The 18,950-nt window shown below is 40.8% G+C and overlaps 1 protein-coding gene across 3 annotated transcripts in view; it reads left to right on the top strand.

Moving 5' to 3' along the window:
* Positions 1-18,950, top strand: part of LOC115855349 (BICD family-like cargo adapter 1) — a 96,617-nt gene that overhangs the window by 5,596 nt on the left and 72,071 nt on the right. For all 3 annotated transcript variants that reach the window (XR_009566330.1, XM_030860526.2, XM_030860524.2), the window contains exon 2: positions 1,796-2,011. Coding sequence is in view for 2 of the 3 variants with exons in the window: in XM_030860526.2 (XP_030716386.2) it covers positions 1,796-2,011 (216 nt within the window). In the remaining variant the exon portion in view is untranslated. The remainder of the gene's footprint in view (positions 1-1,795; positions 2,012-18,950) is intronic.

Genomic DNA, 18,950 nt, shown 5'->3' with positions numbered 1-18,950 from the left:
TTAATTATTCCCTTGAAGTGGTCAACTTTGGAGGCTATATACACTTATTTCAGTGAAAACTGCCTTTGCTGATGTTCTCAGAATTTTAATTTTTCTGACTGCTCTGTCATGGTAAATTTGCATCTTTTGGGGGTAAATTAGACTTTCCGAAACATTTACAAATCTCTCAGAGAAAATTAGGGGAATAAAATGGCAAGATGAAATGAGATAATCTCTTTTTAGGCACATCTCAGATATGAAGTAATGGGACTGATATTCTTGTATAACTGTGCACTGGCCCTTAAAGCTTTCCAAAAGAGGCATTCCAAAAAACATTCGAAAGATGAGAACTTGGGTAGAATAAGAGTGTAGGTTCCCAAGGTGAAAAGATGTTTGAGTACTCTGAAGATGACGATTCAAATGCTCATCTTAGCTTTTTGAGACAATCTCAGTGCTTGATATCAACCTTCAGTGCATCAGAATTTCCAATAGAACCTAGATAGTTAGATAGATAGATAGATGCCTGCCTAGGCCTCATCTCATTCTTAACTGAATCACATCTTTGGAATTAGTATTTAGGTGGATATATTTTGAACAATTATACCAGAGATTTTCTGACAGCAACAAAAGTTGAGGACCATTGCTTAACATTTCATATATTCCCTGAGGTATAGCTTGGCTTTTTTGTACATACTAGGCTTTTTAAGTAGGAGAACACTTTCCTCTGAAAAGACAAATTTGTATTTATCTCACAGAAATAAAAAGATGTTCTTATTTCCTTCAATCCAAAAGAGTTCTTTTCTGTCGAGCTGCTACTTCAAACCATCTGTACTTTTCCTGCATACCATTTGTCACGCTGTACAATTTAATACTTTTATCAACCTCTCCCACTAGAATGGAAACTCCATAAAGGTAAGGACCATTATGTCAGTGGCTAGCCTATAACAGGCACTCAAGAATGAATGAAAAGATCAGAAATAAATATGCAAGGCTAATAAGTCATGATTTAATAAAGTGGGCCTGAATCTGAACTTGCCTTAATGATTTTGAAATACAATGCTATATATAGCAGGAAATATTGAGTTGTGATTTAGAGCATTAAACAAAGTCAAGTGACTAAGACACAAATCCCAGCTCTCCCTTGAGCTTGTTATTGAATCTCTTATCTTCTGCTGCTTCATTTGTAAGAAAAGGTGGTTAATCTGAAGCATCTCTGGAGTTCTTTCTAGCTCTGAAAATTCTGTGATTCTAAGTGCCTGCTATTATGCCAGGCATAATAGATGACAGCAAAAGAAATTTTCTTAAGGACTCATTTTAAGTTGTTTAAATGTATATTTCACCAATTAACGGATGATTTACTAAATTTCAAGTGAGTTCCTAAGTCTAGAACCCCCATTCCTAAGGATAAGAGTAAACATTAAGTATTATCAGTAGGAATGGCATTCTGTTTGTGAAATCAGCCTTCCCTGCTCTGGAAGAAGGGAATATTTTTGCAGCTGTGTAATGGGCAACTTCTCCTATGTGGCAGAGTGTTTTGTTGTGCTGACTGACTAGGAAAAAGAAAAGTTAGAAGAGTGTGAAAAGAGAAAAATGAAAGGATCTGGATTTTTTTTTTAATATTTATTTATTTATTTGGCTGCACCAGGTCTTTGGTGCCGTATGTGGGATCTTAGTTGCGGCATGTGGGGTGTTGTTGCCTGACTAGGGACTGAACCTGGGCCCCCTGCATTGGGAACGCGGAGTCTTAGCCACTGGACCACCAGGGAAGTCCCTGGAAATTTTAATGGTTTTAAAATCCTCTTCATTTTTCACCCAGCACTTAGAGCAAGAGAAACACGAACTAAGAAGACGATTTGAGAACCGAGAAGGGGAGTGGGAAGGGCGTGTGTCCGAGCTGGAGAGTGATGTGAAACAGCTTCAGGATGAGTTGGAGAGGCAGCAGGTTCATCTACGGGAAGCAGATCGAGAAAAAACACGGGCTGTCCAGGAATTATCAGAACAGAACCAAAGGTTATTGGATCAACTCAGCAGGGTGAGTCACAAGTTAAGAATTTATGGTATAAAATACTAAAAGTTGAAACAGAGTTTCTGTGTAATGTCAACCATATATAAGGTAAGAGTAGTTCTGATTTTTGTTGCCTTTGGTATTGATATCAACAAATGAAGTATTTTTCACCTATAAGAATTTCAGCTGTGGTGAACTAGGTGTCAGGAGCAAAGACCCTTGCCTGTCATTAGTCAGCTGTGGGACTTTGGCAGTCACTTAACTTGGGAGTTTTCTCATTTTTAAAATGTAAGTGTTTGCTTAGTGATTCGATGTTCCTTGTATCTCTACAAGTCTGTGATTCTTTTACCTAGCGAAAGTCTGTCACTGGTAAAATTATGTTAATGCATTTAGTTCAAATGTTAAATGGTGCCACCTTTAAATTGAAAAGCTTAGGGAAATTTTCTAGAGCAAATGATTTTCATTGGTACTACATTTGCGAATGTACACTCCTTCTTATTCTTTAAATATGAAGGGAGGTATGTGTATCTGTATATAAAATTTGTTCTCTTTATTTCCACATTAAGTAAAGGTTCTTTATTTGTACCTTTATAGGGTGGTGTCATGGATGTATTAATTAACCGAAGTCAAGGTTGTAGAATCATTGCAAAGAAGGAGTTTGAGGGCTGAGTAGGTGGAAATCTAATTTAAATACAGAACATACTTTTTAACAAATGCAGGAATGTTGTTTATGCCCTGGTCTCTAAAGCCACCTACTTTTGAAAATTAAGAGCTGGATTTACTATCATACCTCAAACCTTCTTACAAGTTGAAAATAAAACGAGTTCAGTTACCAGAGGAAAAAGAACTACTCTGATAAAATCCCTAAGCACAAACGTTCACAGGAGAGCACTGCCCTTGTCTGCATGGTTAGTGTTTGATGCTTAAGTCTCTGGGAAAGGCTTAGCTAGGGCAGCATGTGAAGTTATTTTACTAGTTTTTGTCATAGTTGCTTCCCATGCGAACCCTGAGACTGGTCAAAACCTTCATGCCTCACAGGGAAGTGTAAAGTAAATGCTACCACTAGAGAAACGGAGAGGAAGAAGGAGAGGTATGGAAGGAGTGAGTGGAACAGGGTATCTTGAGGGAGATTGGGGGGACAGGGGAGAGACAGAAGGAGAGAGATGCCTAATAACTTGGAAAATAGCTAGTTGCAGGAGCTATCAGAACGTGAAGGTGAGAATTCAGGTGGTAGGTGGAGCTAAAGATCTTGCCTGCAGGTTTCTCATCTAGGGAATCAAATCACCATTTGACTGGCTGGAAGGGAAGAGCTGGACAAGTTCTTCAAGAAGACATTATAGGGCCAGCTCAGTAGCCTTTCTGACTCAGTTCTAAAACCTTTTTTAGCAACCGGGAAGGGAATCTGTATCCTTGTAAGATTTTATAGGTTTTTTGGGGGGTTTTAAAATAAATTTATTTATTTTTGGCTGCGTTGGGTCTTCATTGCTGCGTGCGGACTTTTCTCTAGTTGCAGCAAGCGGGGGCTACTTGGCGAGTGGGGGCTACTCTTGGTTGTGGTGCGCAGGCTTCTCATTGCGGTGGCTTCTCTTGTGGAGCACGGGCTTCAGTAGTGTGGCTCGCAGGTTCTAGAGTGCAGCCTCAGTAGTTGTGGCTCACGGGCTTAGTTGCTCCGCGGCATGTGGGATCTTCCCAGACCAGGGCTCGAACCCATGTCCCCTGCATTGGGAGGCAGATTCTTAACCACTGCGCCACCAGGGAACTCCAAGATTTTATATGTTTTTGAGGCTTTATTCATTATTCATGAAAGATTAACCAGATAGGCCTGGCCAGATTGATTTATTTGTTCAAAAAAAATTCATAATTATTCTGAACTAGTGTTTCTTAATGGTGACTTACAAAAGGAATACAACAAACCAGAACAATTTAAGAGGAAATTATTTCTTGGGAGCTAAGTTCATGTTACAAAATAACGTGAGCAGAAGCTGACTCAACTCTGCTTTCTGATCTGGTGAAAGATAGGTGGCCAGAGAAAGCAAATATGAATATGACATAGCGAAGAGCACTGAGCTTGGAATGTTGAATCTTGACTCTGCTTCTCATTAACTGGGTGACCTTGTTTGTGCTTCCCTTTCCTTATTTTTATTTTGTATTAAAAAAAAATTATTTGGCTGCACCAGGTCTTAGTTGCAGCATGTGGGATCTTTAGTTGTGGCACGTGGGATCTTTAGTTGTTGCATGCGAATTCTTAGTTGTGGCATGCGAATTCTTAGTTGCAGCACGTGGGATCTAGTTCCCTGAGCAGGGATCAAACCTGGGCCCCCTGCACTGGGAGCATGGAGTCTTAGCCACTGGACCACCAGGGAAGTCCCCCTTTCCTTATACTTATTTTTTTAAATTATTTTTTTAACTTTATTTTTGGCTGCGTTGGGTCTTCATTGCTGCGCAGAGGCTTCCTCTAGTTGCGGTGAGTGGGGGCTACTCTTCGTTGCAGTGCAAGGGCTTCTTATTGCGCTGGCTTCTCTTGTGGAGGCAGGGTGAGCCCCCTTCCCCACCAGGGAAGCCCCCTTTCTTTATCCTTAAAATGGAGGTTGGGGGGCTTCCCTGGTGGCGCAGTGGTTGAGGATCCGCCTGCCAATGCAGGGGACACGGGTTCATGCCCCGTTCCGGGAGGGTCCCACGTGCCGCAGAGCGGCTGGGCCCGTGAGCCATGGCCGCTGAGCCTGCGCGTCCGGAGCCTGTGCTCCGCAACAGGAGAGGCCACAACAGTGAGAGGCCCGCGTACCACAAAAAAAAAAAAAAAAAAAAAAAAAAAAAAGGAGGTTGGGGACTTCCCTGGTGGCGCAGTGGTTAAGAATCCGCCTGCCAATGCAGGGGACACAGGTTTGAGCGCTGGTCCGGGAAGATCCCACATGCCGTGGAGCAACTAAGCCCATGTGCCACAGCTATCGAGCCTGTGCTCTAGAGCCTGCACAGCAACAAAAGACCCAATGCAGCGAAAAATAAATAAATAAAATAAATAAAATTTAAAAATAAATAAATAGAATGGAGGTAAAAATTTGTACCTCATGCAAGTACTGTTGAAATGAAAATGAGGTAATGTGTTTATGTTAAGCAGAATATGAAGTTAATATGTTTCCATGCTGCTGGTTATTTTACTAAGGGAGTATCTTTATAGTTGAGGTTCCTCTGCCTAATTTCTCTGTAGAAAATACTGATAAGCTGTTCCCAAAGGAATATAGGAGGATAACATTTCCACTAGATCTAGATTCTTGTTATCCTCTCTGGCCTTGAATGTAGGCCCTTGGTGAGTTTTGCGGCTTTTTTTCCCTTTCTCTTTTTAAGCAGGCCAAGCCCCTTGGGTTTCCATCAGCAGCCAGTTTAGATTGCATTTTATTATCATTTTATTAACTGGGTATTCAGGAACTAGAGGAACTGGGTACTTTGAAGTGAATTAAGATTCTCCTAGGACAAGTTAACAACCAGCAAAAGTAGTAGAAGGCCATGTTTTTCTAACAATGTATATAATGTGTTTTTATAAGCATGAAATGTATAATATCTAAAATGTAGTATATTTCTGTGATGCTTTTGTCCAAAGTATTTTTTACTGAAGTATAGTTGATTTATTTGTCCAAAGTATTTTTAAACGTATTTCTTTGCTGCCATGTTTTGTTTTTGTTTTTGTTTTTAAATAACTGCTTTATTGAGATAGAATTCATATACCGTAACATTTACTTTTTAAAAGTGTACATCACCACTATCTAAGTATACAATAGAACATTTCACACCCCCCAAAAAAGGAAGCCTGTACCCATTAGCAGTCACTCCTCATTCCACCTAACACCCTATCTGACACCCTGACCCCCGGCAACCACTAATCTACTTTTTGTCTCTATGGATTTGTCTGTTCTGGACATTTCATGTAAATAGAATCATACATATGTGACTTTTTGTGACTGACTTCTTTCCCTTAGCATAATGTTTTCAGGGTTCATCCACATTGTAGCATATATCAATACTTCATTTTTATGGTTGAAGAATATTCCATTGTATGGATATAACACATTTTGTTTATTGATTCATTAATTGATGGACATTTGGGTTGTTTCCACTTTTTGGCTTTTATGAATAAGACTGCCATACACATTCATGTTCAAGTGTTTGTGTGATCAACGTTCTTTTCAGCTCTAAATTAGGATGCTGTGAGCATATGTATCCCATAAGCTTCTGGATCCTCATTATGATGAAGGAAGGGATGGGTACTGTTGTAATTTTATAGCTGAGAAAACTTGAGGGACAGAAAGATATGTGACTTAATTAAGGCTCCTCCGGTTCAAGATTGATGAAGGTTCCTGTGCCTCAATTTCAAATTTCTGAGGCAGCAATTAAGGTCACAGACTTTGGAGCCCAGACAGCCCTGGGACCAGACACCATCTCTGCTATTTACTAGCTGAGTGAGTATGGGAAAGTTTTTCCACTTTTTAAAATCGTAGTTTCCTCCTCTGTATAATGGAAACAATTACACTATTACTATTATCTGATGCTGTTATGAGGACTAAATGAGTTAATGTTTGTAAAGCTCTAACCACAATGTCTAGCATACAGTGAGTGCTCAATAAATGGTAGCCATCATAATTATCATGTCCTCCTCATGTAGATGAGATTTCTGCATCTTGTCCAATGTTTATTCTCTAATTTGAGAGAGTGGAAGAATCTGAAGTGTCCCCAGCACATATTGGCATGTAAAAATATTTTGTTTAGTAGTCAAATCTCTACTCAAAAATATTTGTGTAAAATTGACCCTCCTAGGAGTTGAGTCAGGTTTATTCTATAGCACCTAGAACCAACACTGCTGCATATATCCTGGGGGTACCCTTATCCCAGTTCATTTGCTCATTTGGACAAAATGCCCTCTAAATTCTCTTCTAGCTCCTAAATTTCCGTGAGACTCATTTTTGTGAACCTCAGGTTGACATATCTGGAGAGAGTATAATTCACTTTTTAAGTTAGAAAGTCATACTATGATAGCGTTGACAGTGGGGGTGTAGGACATGTTAAACACTTATCCTCCGAACTATATCAGAAGTAGAAAGAATACAGTGGGCCTTACTTTCAAGAGGAAAGGCGAGATATGGGCCATGCTTGTTGCCTAAGAAGAAGGAGATATAAATGCTTAACATGGAGGTTTTTTGAGAATCCTTCTGATACATAAATATAACAGCGTTTTCAGCAGAAACTTCCAGAGCCTGCAGATGATTTTCTCCACAACAGCAGCAGCTAAGATACCAGAGTTCTGATTGGTATTAGAGTCCTGAAGTGGTTATTCACTAATTTAAGCTACTACAGTTTGTAACACAGTTTAGGCATTATAGAAAGTTCTGTTTATATCCTTCACCTATTATTGGTGTGTAAGAGGTTTTTTTTTACACATTCTTGATGGTATTATATTTTCATTTTGCTTATGGACTCTTTTACCAAACAGAGATGTGTTCTTTTAGTGAAGTCAAATTTATTAATCATTTCCTTTATGATTTGACTTTTGTGTTTTGCTTAAGCCTGTCCTCCAGGTCATGACGATATTTTCCTGTATTAATTATAATTATATTAATTATAAAAATTTAAGACTTGTTTTTTACATTTAGATCTTTAATCTGTCTAGAATTTAGTTTTAACTATGATATGACATAGGAGTCCAGCTGTGTTTTCTGTGTGATTTATTGTCTTAACACTGTCTATATCCCCATGAATTTCTAATGCTGTGTGGATTTTTTAATGAAAAAAAAATCGTAACATTTAGTCTTGACTGAAGAGCCAAGGTAACTTAAAATAAAAAATTTAGAGGGTTATATAAAACTATTATTTTGCTAGGGCTGTTGTAGCAAAGTACCACAGACTGAATGGCTTAAACAACAGGAAATTATTGTCTCACAGTTCTGGGGGCTGGAGGTTCAAAATCAAGGTGTTGTAAATATTGTTTCCTTTTGAGGGCTATGAGGGAAGGATCCACTCCAGGTTGCTCTCCTTGCCTTGTAATAGATGGCCGTCTTCCCCCTGTGTCTCCTCCCTCCTTGTATATCTGTCTCTGTTTCCAGATTTCTTCTCCTTATAAGAACACCAGTCATACTGGATTAGGGCCCAGCCTAATGACCTGTTTGTTTTTAAATTTTTAATTACATAGTTGTATAGTTGATTTACAATGTTGTGTTAGTTTCTGGTGTATAGCAAAGTGATTCAGTTATATATGCATATTATTTTTCATATTCTCTTTCATTGTGGTTTATTATAGGATATTAAGTATAGTTCACTATGCTATGCAGTAGGACCTTGTTGTTTATCTATTTTATATACAGTATTCTGCATCTGCTAATCCTAAACTCCTAATTTATCCCTCCCCCACCCCCTCTTCCTCTTTGGTAACCGTTAGTTTGTTTCCATGTCTGTGAGTCTGTTTCTGTTTCATAAATAATTTCATTTGTCTCATATTTTAGATTTCACATATAAGTTATATAATATGGTCTTTCTCTTTCTGACTTCACTTAGTATGATAATCTCTAGGTTCATCCACATTGCTACAAATGGCGTTATTTCATTCTTTTTTATGGCTGAGTAGTATTCCATCGTGTATATACACCACATCTATTTTTTTAAATTGAAGTATAGTTGATTTACAATTTTGTGTTAATTTCTGCTGTACAGCAAAGTGATTCGGTTATACATATATATACATTCTTTTTTTATATTCTTTTCCATTATGGTTTATCATAAGATATTGTATATAGTTCCCTGTGCTATACAGTAGGACCTTGTTGTTTATCCATTCTATGTATAAAAGCTTAACATTTGCTAACCCCAACCTCCCACTCCATCCCTTCCCCAACCCCGTCCCTCTTGGCAGCCGCCAGTCTGTTCTCTATGTCTGTGATTCTGTTTCTTTTTCATAGATAGGTTCATTTGTGTCATATTTTAGATTCCATGTGTAAGTGATATCATATGGTGTTTGTCTTTCTGACTTACTTCACTTAGTATGATAATCTCTAGTTGCATCCATGTTGCTGCAAATGGCATTGTTTTGTTCTTTTTTATGGCCAAGTAGTATTTCCTTGTATATATGTACCACATCTTCTTTATCCATTCATCTGTCAATGAACATTTAGGTTGTTACAATGTCTTGACTATTGTGAACAGTGCTGCTATGAACAGAGGGGTGCATGTATCTTTTTGAATTATAGTTTTGTCTGGATATAGGCCCAGGAGTGGGATTGTTGGATCATATGGTAACTCTGTTTTTGGTTTTCTGAAGAATCTCCGTACTGTTTTCCACAGTGGCTGCACCAAATTACATTCCCACCAACAATGTAGGAGCGTTTCCCTTTTCTCCATACCCTCTCCAGCACTTGTTATTTGTAGACTTTTTTTGTCGTTATTTGTAGACTTTTTAATGATAACCATTCTGACTGGTGTGAGGTGGTACCTCACTGTAGTTTTGATGTGCATTTCTATAATAATTAGGAATGTTGAGCATCTTTTCATGTGCCTATTGGCCATCTGTATATCTTCTTTGGAGAAGTGTCTATTTAGGTCCTCTGCCAATTTTTCAATTGGGTTTTTTTGTTGTTGAGTTGTATGAGCAGTTTGTATATTTTGGAAATTAAGCCCTTGTAATGACCTCTTTTTAATATGATTACCTCTGAAAAGGCTCTATCTACAAGTAAGGTCACATTCTGAGGTATTGAGGTTTGGAGTTCAACATACGAATTTCAACCCATAACAACCATTTTGGGGTGTTTTTTTGCCAACAGGTTCAACTCTTGGATCTTAGTACTGTCTGTGTTGGGGGTGTTCACAGTGGTGCCACTTTCTGTTTTTTGTGTGTGTGTGTGTGGCTGTGTTGGGTCTTCATTGCTGCGTGTGGGCTTTCTCTAGTTGTGGCAAGCAGGGGCTACTCTTCGTTGCGGTGCAAGGGCTTCTCATTGCGGTGGCTTCTCTTGTTGCGCAGCACGCGGCTTCAGCAGTTGCAGCACATGGGCTCAGTAGTTGTGACGTGCAGGCTCAGTAGTTGTGGCTCGCAGGACCTAGAGCGCAGGCTCAGTAGTTGTGGCGCACGGGCTTAGTTGCTCCACGGCATGTGGGATCTTCCCAGACCAGGGATCGACCCTGTGTCCCCTGCATTGGCAGGCGGATTCTTAACCACTGTGCCACCAGGGAAGTCCCTGGTGCCACTTTCTTTGTGGGTTGCATACACTCAATAACATATTTACTCACCAAAGATGCTTATGCCTGTGACCATACAGCTAAGGTCTACCATGACCAATCCAATGGGGAGAGATTTAGAACCTTTAATTTTATTATTTGAAAAAGTCCCAGATTCACCTCCCTCCTACTTTTCCTCTCATGACCAACTGGCATTCAGATCTTCTGTGTAGACTAATGAAACCTTTATTACTATTTTTTTTTAGATTTTTTTTTTTTTCCCGGCCACACTGTGTAGCCTGTGGGATTCTAGTTCCCTGACCAGGGATTGAACCCACGCCCCCTGCATTGGAAGTGCAGAGTCTTAACCACTGGACTGCCAGGGAAGTCCCTAGATCTTTAATTCAACATTTGGCAAATACTTAATTGAGCAAGGCACAGGGGATATAGTGGGAAACACAAGACTTCTGTTGTGTGAAGCTAGTAGGAAGAAAGATTTAAATAACTAAACAAATCCACAACATAATTATAGATTGTAATAGGTACTATAAAGGGTGATGTGGTGGCAAATGACCAGAAAGAAGAGCGTGACTTTAGAAAGGATAGGTAGGGAAGGCTTCTCTGAGGAGGTAACATTTGAGATGAGACCTGCAGGTTGAGGAATCAGCCATAGAAGAGTCAGGGGAACAGGGTTCTTTGATGGATCCTGTTAGATTGTACACTCTCTGAGTATAGAGATCACATCTGTATTGTTTATCGTTATAAACAGGCAACTAGTAGAGTGGGCATTCAATAAAAGATTGTTGATTGTTATTTTTTTTCTTGGCTAGGGTACCTAATAAAGAAATTAGAACTCTGTTTTTCTGAAGATTACACTACCCCTCCATGCACTCCATAGAAGAGCACTCTAGACTGTTTCAGACTCACTGTTATGCCACATGTGTGCTATGTGAAAACCAGTGGTCAAAGGAACCATGCATGTCAGCGCTGTGACAGGCAGGTTGTAGATAATGGTGACCCAGTTGCCTAGAAATTTAGTGTTGTCTTCATAGATACTCCTTCTGTAATTGTATGAAACCCCAAACTTCCATGAATTGAGAAGAGTGACTATGGAATGGACAGAGCTTTTTTTGTGTATTGATGTAAAACCTGCAAGTACTTTGGCGTTGTGCTGTGTCTCTCCGGTGGTCTGTAGATTGGTCAGTTACCGAGTGACTGGCCCTGTAGTCCTCTGATCTTGCTGGTGGAGAGGGAAATGAACATTTTCGCTTTTACCAAAAAGTTCTCTTGGGGAGTTCCATGGTGGCCTAGTGGTTAGGGTTCTGGGCTTTCACTGCTGCAGACCAGGTTCAATCCCTGGTCAGGGACCTGAGATCCTGCAAGCTGTGCGGTGCAGCCAAAAAAAAAAAAAAATAGTTCTCTTGTCTTATGGGATGGTTGGCCATTATTTGGGTATCATTATGGCTTTCCCTCCTTTGCTGGGTGCATATAATCTGGACAAAACTGTCTCCAACTGTCTGTCATCTTTTCTTAGAACCCCAAATTGTCCAAAGTATAAAGAAGGAGGCAGTCAGAGGTTTTCTTTGGAAAGCTGTATAGTGAGTGCTCTTGAACAGAGCCTCATCGAGGATGTATAGTTGCTCAGTGTACAGCCCTGGATGTAAACCTCTTGAGAATTCACCTTAAAGACCATTTTTCCCCTTCTTATTATTGTTTTAGTACTGTGCTATATTCTTTTACTTTTTATTTTCCCAGGGCCTTCCCTATGAGTTACTTCCCCCTTCACTGCAGCTCTACAAGTGTCTCTAACAAACCTCTGCCTGGTTCCTTACATCCAGAATTGTGGTCATATGCCTAGTCACTATGGCTTTGGGTTACTATCTAATTGTGCCAACAGGAGAAGCAATATTTGGGGCAATATGCAAGAAGGACTGTTCCAAAGGCTGCATGAAGCCAAAAGAAGGTTGTTACTGTAGAATCAGAGATAGGGAAGGAGATAAAAAGAATTCAACAGGAAGTTAGGCCTAGGTCCAAGGCCAGGAGAAACCAAAGCCTGCATTTTTAAACTTGAAGGGCTTAGGCCAAGAAATACCTGGAGGAATAGTCTGAAGATTGGTGATGGAGAAGTTGAAATGAAGGAACAAAGATTCACTTGCAGCTCAGGTGAAACCAGGCAGTTTGAAATCTATGTCTCTGAAAGCCTGGCACTCAGTAGGGTATTCTTTTTGTGAAACTTGGTTTTTCTGTCTAGGAGAGGGGTAGCTTCTTAAGAAGCTAAGCCTTATTGAATATCCCTTAGTAGATATTCAGGAATTTCAATTTTGCCTCTGCCTTAAATTTCCACTTACAGGTTTTTAAATTAAGAAAATATGTGTATACATTGTTTTTTTCCAACGGCAAAAAGAATTCATGGTAAAATGAAATTCAGACAATACAGAAATGTTTGATGTAAACAGTGAAAATTCTTGATTCTCCATCAAAGAAAGTGCTAATGACAGTTTGGTGTTAATTCTTTTGTATTTTTACATACACACACACACACTCACATGCATAATTTTTCTATTTATTTTTGCTTTTTTCTCAAATAGAATGGTTTTGTTCATTTTTTTTTACTCAGTAGATCTTACTTTTTTTAATATTTTTAATGTTTGAATATAGTATTGCTTGTACATATGGATGTACCATAATTAGTGTAACCATTTCCTATTGAAGAGCATGTGCACTGGTTACAGTATTTTACTGTTACAAACACTGTTGCAGTGAACATCCTTGTTCATATATCTTTGCACTCATATTATTATTTGTCTGTGATGGGTTCCTAGAAGTGGGATGTCTAGGTCAAAAGATATGTACATTTAAGATTTTAATAGATATTACCATATTGCCCACCAAAACTGTTTCAGTAGTCTGTACTCACCCTACCATTTATCTTTGTTAAGGCTGAAGAACCTATCATTCTGCGTGCATATGTAGTAAAACTATAAAGAAAACTGAGGTGTTTTTCATCACAAAAGTCGGGATACTGGTTCCCTGAGGAGTGAGGTGGGGAGGAGGAGTGGGGCAGGGAGGAGCAGTGGAAGAGGATGTTTGTCATCATGGAATGGTGCTAGGGGAGGAGGCTTCTGGTATGTTCTACTTCTTGACCTTGGTGATAATTACATGGGTGTTTATTTTACAATTATTTGTTAAACAGTACATATGTGTTTTATGTATTTGTCTTTATATGTGTTATATTTTGCAATAAAAAGAAAAAACCAGGCTAAAATGTGAAGTGTTGACAAACTATGGCCCACAGACCAAATTTAGCTGCTGCCTATTTTTGTAAATAAAGTTTTATTGGAATGCAGCCACACCCATTTATTTTCATACTGTCTGTGGCTGCTTTCATGCTACGATGGCAGAGTTGAGAAGTTGTGACAGAGACTGTATGGCCCTTTAAGAACAAAGTTTGCCAACCTCTGCTCTATGTAATTGAGCTAGAATAAATTAAAAGTTAGATGGAGAGGAGCTTCCCTGGTGGCACAGTGGTTAAGAACCTGCCTGCCAACGCAGGGGACATGGGTTTGAGCCCTGGTCCAGGAAGATCCCACATGCTGTGGAGCAACTAAGCCCGTGTGCCACAACTACTGAGCCTGCACTCTAGAGCCCGTGAGCCACAACTGCTGAGCCCGTGCACCTAGAGCCTGTGCTCCACAAGAGAAGCCACCACAAGAAGAAGCCCACGCACCACAACGAAGAGTAGCCCCCACTCGCGGCAACTAGAGAAGGCCCACGTGCAGCAACAAAGACCCAATGCAACCAAAAATAAATTAAAAAAAATAAAGTTAGATGGAGATATCCAATTATGCTATAATTTTTTTTTTTTTTTTTGGGACGCGGGCCTCTCACTGCTGTGGCCTCTCCCGTTGCGGAGCACAGGCTCCGGACGCGCAGGCTCAGCGGCCATGGCTCATGGGCCCAGCCGCTCCGCGGCATGTGGGATCTTCCCGGACCAGGGCACGAACCCGTGTCCCCTGAATCAGCAAGCGGACTCTCAACCACTGCACCACCAGGGAAGCCCCTATAATTTTTTTATTTTTTTATTTTTTTTTTGCGGTACGCGGGCCTCTCACTGTTGTGGCCTCTCCCGTTGCGGAGCACAGCCTCCGGACGCGCAGGCTCAGCGGCCATAGCTCACGGGCCCAGCCGCTCCGCAGCATGTGGGATCTTCCCAGACCAGGGCACGAACCCGTGTCCCCTGCATTGGCAGGCGGACTCTCAACCACTGCGCCACCAGGGAAGCCCCCCTATAATTCATTTTTAATCAGAAAAAATACTCTAGGCAATTGTGTATTTATGATCATAATAGTTGCAATTATACCCTATAATTTGATAAATAAAAACTAAAACATCATATAAAAAAAGAAAAAATCACTTACTCATTTAACCAATATTAATAATGTGCATCTACTATGTATGATGGTACTCTTCTGGGTAACAGAGATAATTCAGTGAAGAATATACAGGTCTGTATCCCCAGGGTGAGCACCAGTTGCCTCCTGCCTCTCCAGGAGACTCTTCCGTATCAGGGTTCAATGTGTGGACCAGAACCCAGTGTGTAGATCCAACATTCTCTGATGTTGAAAGAGAATTTGGTACAAGGCAGCTCTAACTCACTTTCACCCTAACTGAATTAATTATTAAAGTTGATTCAGCTTTAAAAAACAAAAAAAAGGAAAGTACATAAATACTGCAAATCAGGTAGTGATAACTAGCTAGGAGTAAAATAAAGCCAGGTAAGGGGGAGAAAGTGGTGGCTGTGGGGACAGTTCAATTTTTGATAGAATTGTCAGGAAAGAATCTTTGAAGAGGTGAAGTTTGAGGAGACATTTGATAGAAGAGCATTCCAAACAAAGAGAACAGCCTTTAAAAGCCTAGGAATGAATGGAAAGCAGGCTGATGTGACCAGGGTGCAGTCGGCTTAGGAAGAGTGTAGGAGGTGAGGTCAAAGGGAAGTAGTCAGTGGTCAGATGATGTAGGGCCTTTATCGCCATGATACAGATTTGGGGTTTTATTTAGTGTGCTTCAAAGCCAGTGATGGGTTTTTGGCAGGGGAGCATCATGACCTGATTGTAACTGTTTTTAAAATATTACTCTAGGGCTTCCCTGTTGGCACAGTGGTTGAGAGTCTGCCTGCCGATGCAGGGGACACGGGTTCGTGCCCCGGTCCGGGAAGATCCCACATGCCGCAGAGCGGCTAGGCCCGTGAGCCATGGCTGCTGAGCCTGCGCGTCCGGAGCCTGTGCTCCACAACAGGAGAGACCACAACAGTGAGAGGCCTGCGTGCCGCCAAAAAAAAAAAAAAAAAGATTACTTTAGGGGCTTCCCTGGTGGCACAGTGGTTAAGAATCCGCCTGCCAATGCAAGGGACATGGGTTCGAGCCCTGGTCCAGGAAGATCCCACATGCCGTGGAGCAGCTAAGCTCATGCACCAAAACCACTGAGCCTACGCTCTAGAGCCCGTGAGCCACAACTACTGAGTCTATGTGCTACAACTACTGAAGCCCATGTGCCTAGAGCCCATGCTCTGCGACAAGAGAAGCCACCTCAATGAGAAGCCCACACACCGCAATGAAGAGCAGCCCCTGCTTACTGCAACTAGAGAAAGCCCATGCGCAGCAACGAAGACCCAAGGCAGATTACTCTAGCTATCGCAGGAGAATGGATTATAGGGGCCAGGGGTGGAAGCATAGAGGTCAGGGAAGAAGCCACTCGCCAGTGGAGATTTGGCAGTAGTTTTGATAATAGAGGTGGTGAGAAGGGTTCAATGGGATGTATGTTTTGAAGGTATAATAGAACCAACCAGGACTTTTTTTTTTTTTTTTTTTTTTGCGGTATGTGGGTCTCTCACTGTTGTGGCCTCTCCCGTTGCGGAGCACAGGCTCTGGACGTGCAGGCTCAGCGGCCATGGCTCACGGGCCTAGCCGCTCCGCAGCATGTGGGATCTTCCCGGACTGGGGCACGAACCTGTGTCCCCTGCATCGGCAGGTGGACTCTCAACCACTGCGCCACCAGGGAAGCCCAACCAGGACTTTTTAATGGAATGGATGGATGTGAGAAAGGGAATTAAGGAAAGAATAATAAGAAATGACTCCTAGATTTTTGTCTTGAGCTACTGAAGGAATGGTGGCATCATTAACTTGAGAGACCAAAGACTAGAGGAGAGGGGTAGGTTGGCATATAAAATCGAATAGTTATTTTTGGACTAAGTTTGAGCTACCCTTTAAACATCCATGTTAGTTTCACATAAGTAGAACAGTGAGAATTCTGTTGTATTGAGGTGAAATATTGAGTTAAATTTCCCACAGCCGTATGAGCTCTCTCAGTGCCTGAGACTCTGTTTTAGCATCTTCTGTTTGTTGTCAGCAGGAATTTATTCAGAGTGACTGAAGGTGTATTCAGATGAATACCCACTCCCCCAACCCTGACTTATACCCTCTGTGACCCGCCCTCCTTCTCATTTGTCCCCCACACTCTCAGCTCCTAGAAGAGCCCCTCTTCTGAGCTGGTGTCTGTGGGATGACATGAGTAGGAGGACATTGGTGCAAACAGGTGCTTTATTTCCTGCCTGTTCAGAGCTGTATTCCTCAGTCTGCCTCTAATGTCTTATCCACACACAAAGAAGATAGGATGCATACTAGCTGGAGCTAATCTTCCCTGAAAAGCTAATTTTCCCCTGAAGAGTAAACAGATCTCTGTTCTTTAAACAGCTCATTTGGGATTAGCAGCCTTGCGTCCATATACTTCTTGAAGCAAATTTCTCCCAGATTTCTTTCTCAAAGTTAAAGGCTTTAAAATCATGACCATTAGTGTCATGGTTGCTCTGCCTGGTGACACACAACCATCCTTGTTTCTAGAACACTTTACAGTGAACAACAACAGCTGTTCATCAAAAGTAGTTTTAATTGCTGAATGGGCTTTTGTTGCTTTTGGGGGCATGGGGCTGTATTTTACTTCTTAAAGTCTGTTTCATTTACAGGTGTTGTGTTGTAGAAAAAAGACATGGCGGTTTTTAGTCAGCTTATCCTTGAAAGAAGTTTTGAAGGCAAAATTTTTTCCCAACCAAATAACAGTAATTTAAATTTCCAAAAGGACACATGGGACCTCCTCTAGTCTCATTACCACTGGAACTGGTAGTAATGACTCTTTATTTGACAGATGAGGAAACTGAGCATCAGAAGTTTAGTGACATTTGCTCAAGGCTTTGCACTTGTTACGGGTTTCAGGATTGGTTTTTGTACCTTTTCAAGGAGGGGTAGTCAGAAACAAAAACCTCCTCACATGTATTTCCATCTTATTGGCTTTCTTTTTAGTTCATATTTGCTGGATGTTATTGTGTTGGATGCCCCTTAACTTCAGAGTCACTGAGTAAAATGCATCCAAAGGCTTGGGGTCCACTTTTAGCAGCTTCTGTTATTATCAAAGGTGTGCTGCAAGGATTGAGAAGGATTTGTTGAGAGGCTCACTTCAGCTAGAAGAGAAAACGGGTTTTTGCATATAGGAGCTCTCCTCTGTGAAGACAACATTTTCAGCTTTTTTCAGATTGGTACTAATGCTAATTAGTAGGTTAAACACATTAGGGTGGTAATTGCTTGTTCTTCAGCATATGGGTGTTTTTTTGGTAGATTCATGTCTGGATTATTTGAACCTGCTCTTCATTATTTTCCCAGACAGGGAGCCATTCCTGATTCAGGAGTCTTCAGGTTGTTTCTGTTAGTTACAACTATATCATGTTCTGATTATCTTTTTCAAAAGAGGAGAGCCTAAGGTTCTGGGATATTAAGTCTAAATTTGGGGGTTTGCAAGACCCAAGAGTCAGATAAATCACTGTGGGAGTAGATCTTCTCTCTTTTTAAAAATATTTTATTTATTTGGCTGTGTCAGGTCTTAGTTGCAGCACATGGGGTCTTTTGTTGCGGCACGCAGGCTTCTGTAGTCGCGGGGCTTGGGCTCAGTAGTTGGAGTGTGTGGGCTTAGTTGCCGCGTGGCATGTGGGATCTTAGTTCCCCAACCAGGGATTGAACCTGCGTCCCCTGCATTGGAAGGCGGATTCTTAACCACTGGACCACCTGGGAAATCCTGGGAGTAGATCTTCTTAATGCTGCTAGATTTGACTTAATACATTGGCAGTCAGCTTTTTTTTTTTGACATTCAAATCTGGATTCCCTTGGTCTCTGTAGACAGCTTAGTGTATTGTGTTGGAGTGATGAAAACAGAGTTAATTGAGCTGCCCCTGCCTGGTGTGAGATGAGGCCTCTATTTGGTACCCGGCAAATGAATTGCAGGTGGTAGTAAGGTTGGAGTTTACTGGCAGAGAAAAAAAATTGGCTGCAAATTATGTACTCTTTTGTTACCTGTGCTGGCTGTGACCCATAGTTCTGGTCCCTAAATATTGTTACCTTGAAAAATAAAGTATGTGTATTCAGTGAGTAAATTAATCAGCAGAAAAGCAGGTAGTGTTTCGACTCTGATAGCATCTTCCCCATTGCTCTTCATTTGAGTCCAGGACAATGATCCAATGCTATAATATAGTTTTTAGAACTGAAAAAGAGCTTTTAGTCTAGCTGGACCAGACTAGAAAATGTTTGTAAAATGTTTTCTTTTCAGAGGTTCTACAAATTTGATTGCATTTTTAAAATTTTGTCACTTTGAAGAACTATTACCAGAATACGTATAATGTGCTCTCTTGAGATGAATGTCACATTAAACAGGTAAAAGACCGTTGGTACCTCAGGTTGTG

The sequence above is a fragment of the Globicephala melas genome, chromosome 13 (assembly GCF_963455315.2).
Source record: "Globicephala melas chromosome 13, mGloMel1.2, whole genome shotgun sequence".
NCBI lineage: Eukaryota > Metazoa > Chordata > Mammalia > Artiodactyla > Delphinidae > Globicephala > Globicephala melas.
Note: the sequence above shows the minus strand (reverse complement) of the source record. Positions and strands in the feature narration are given on the sequence as shown.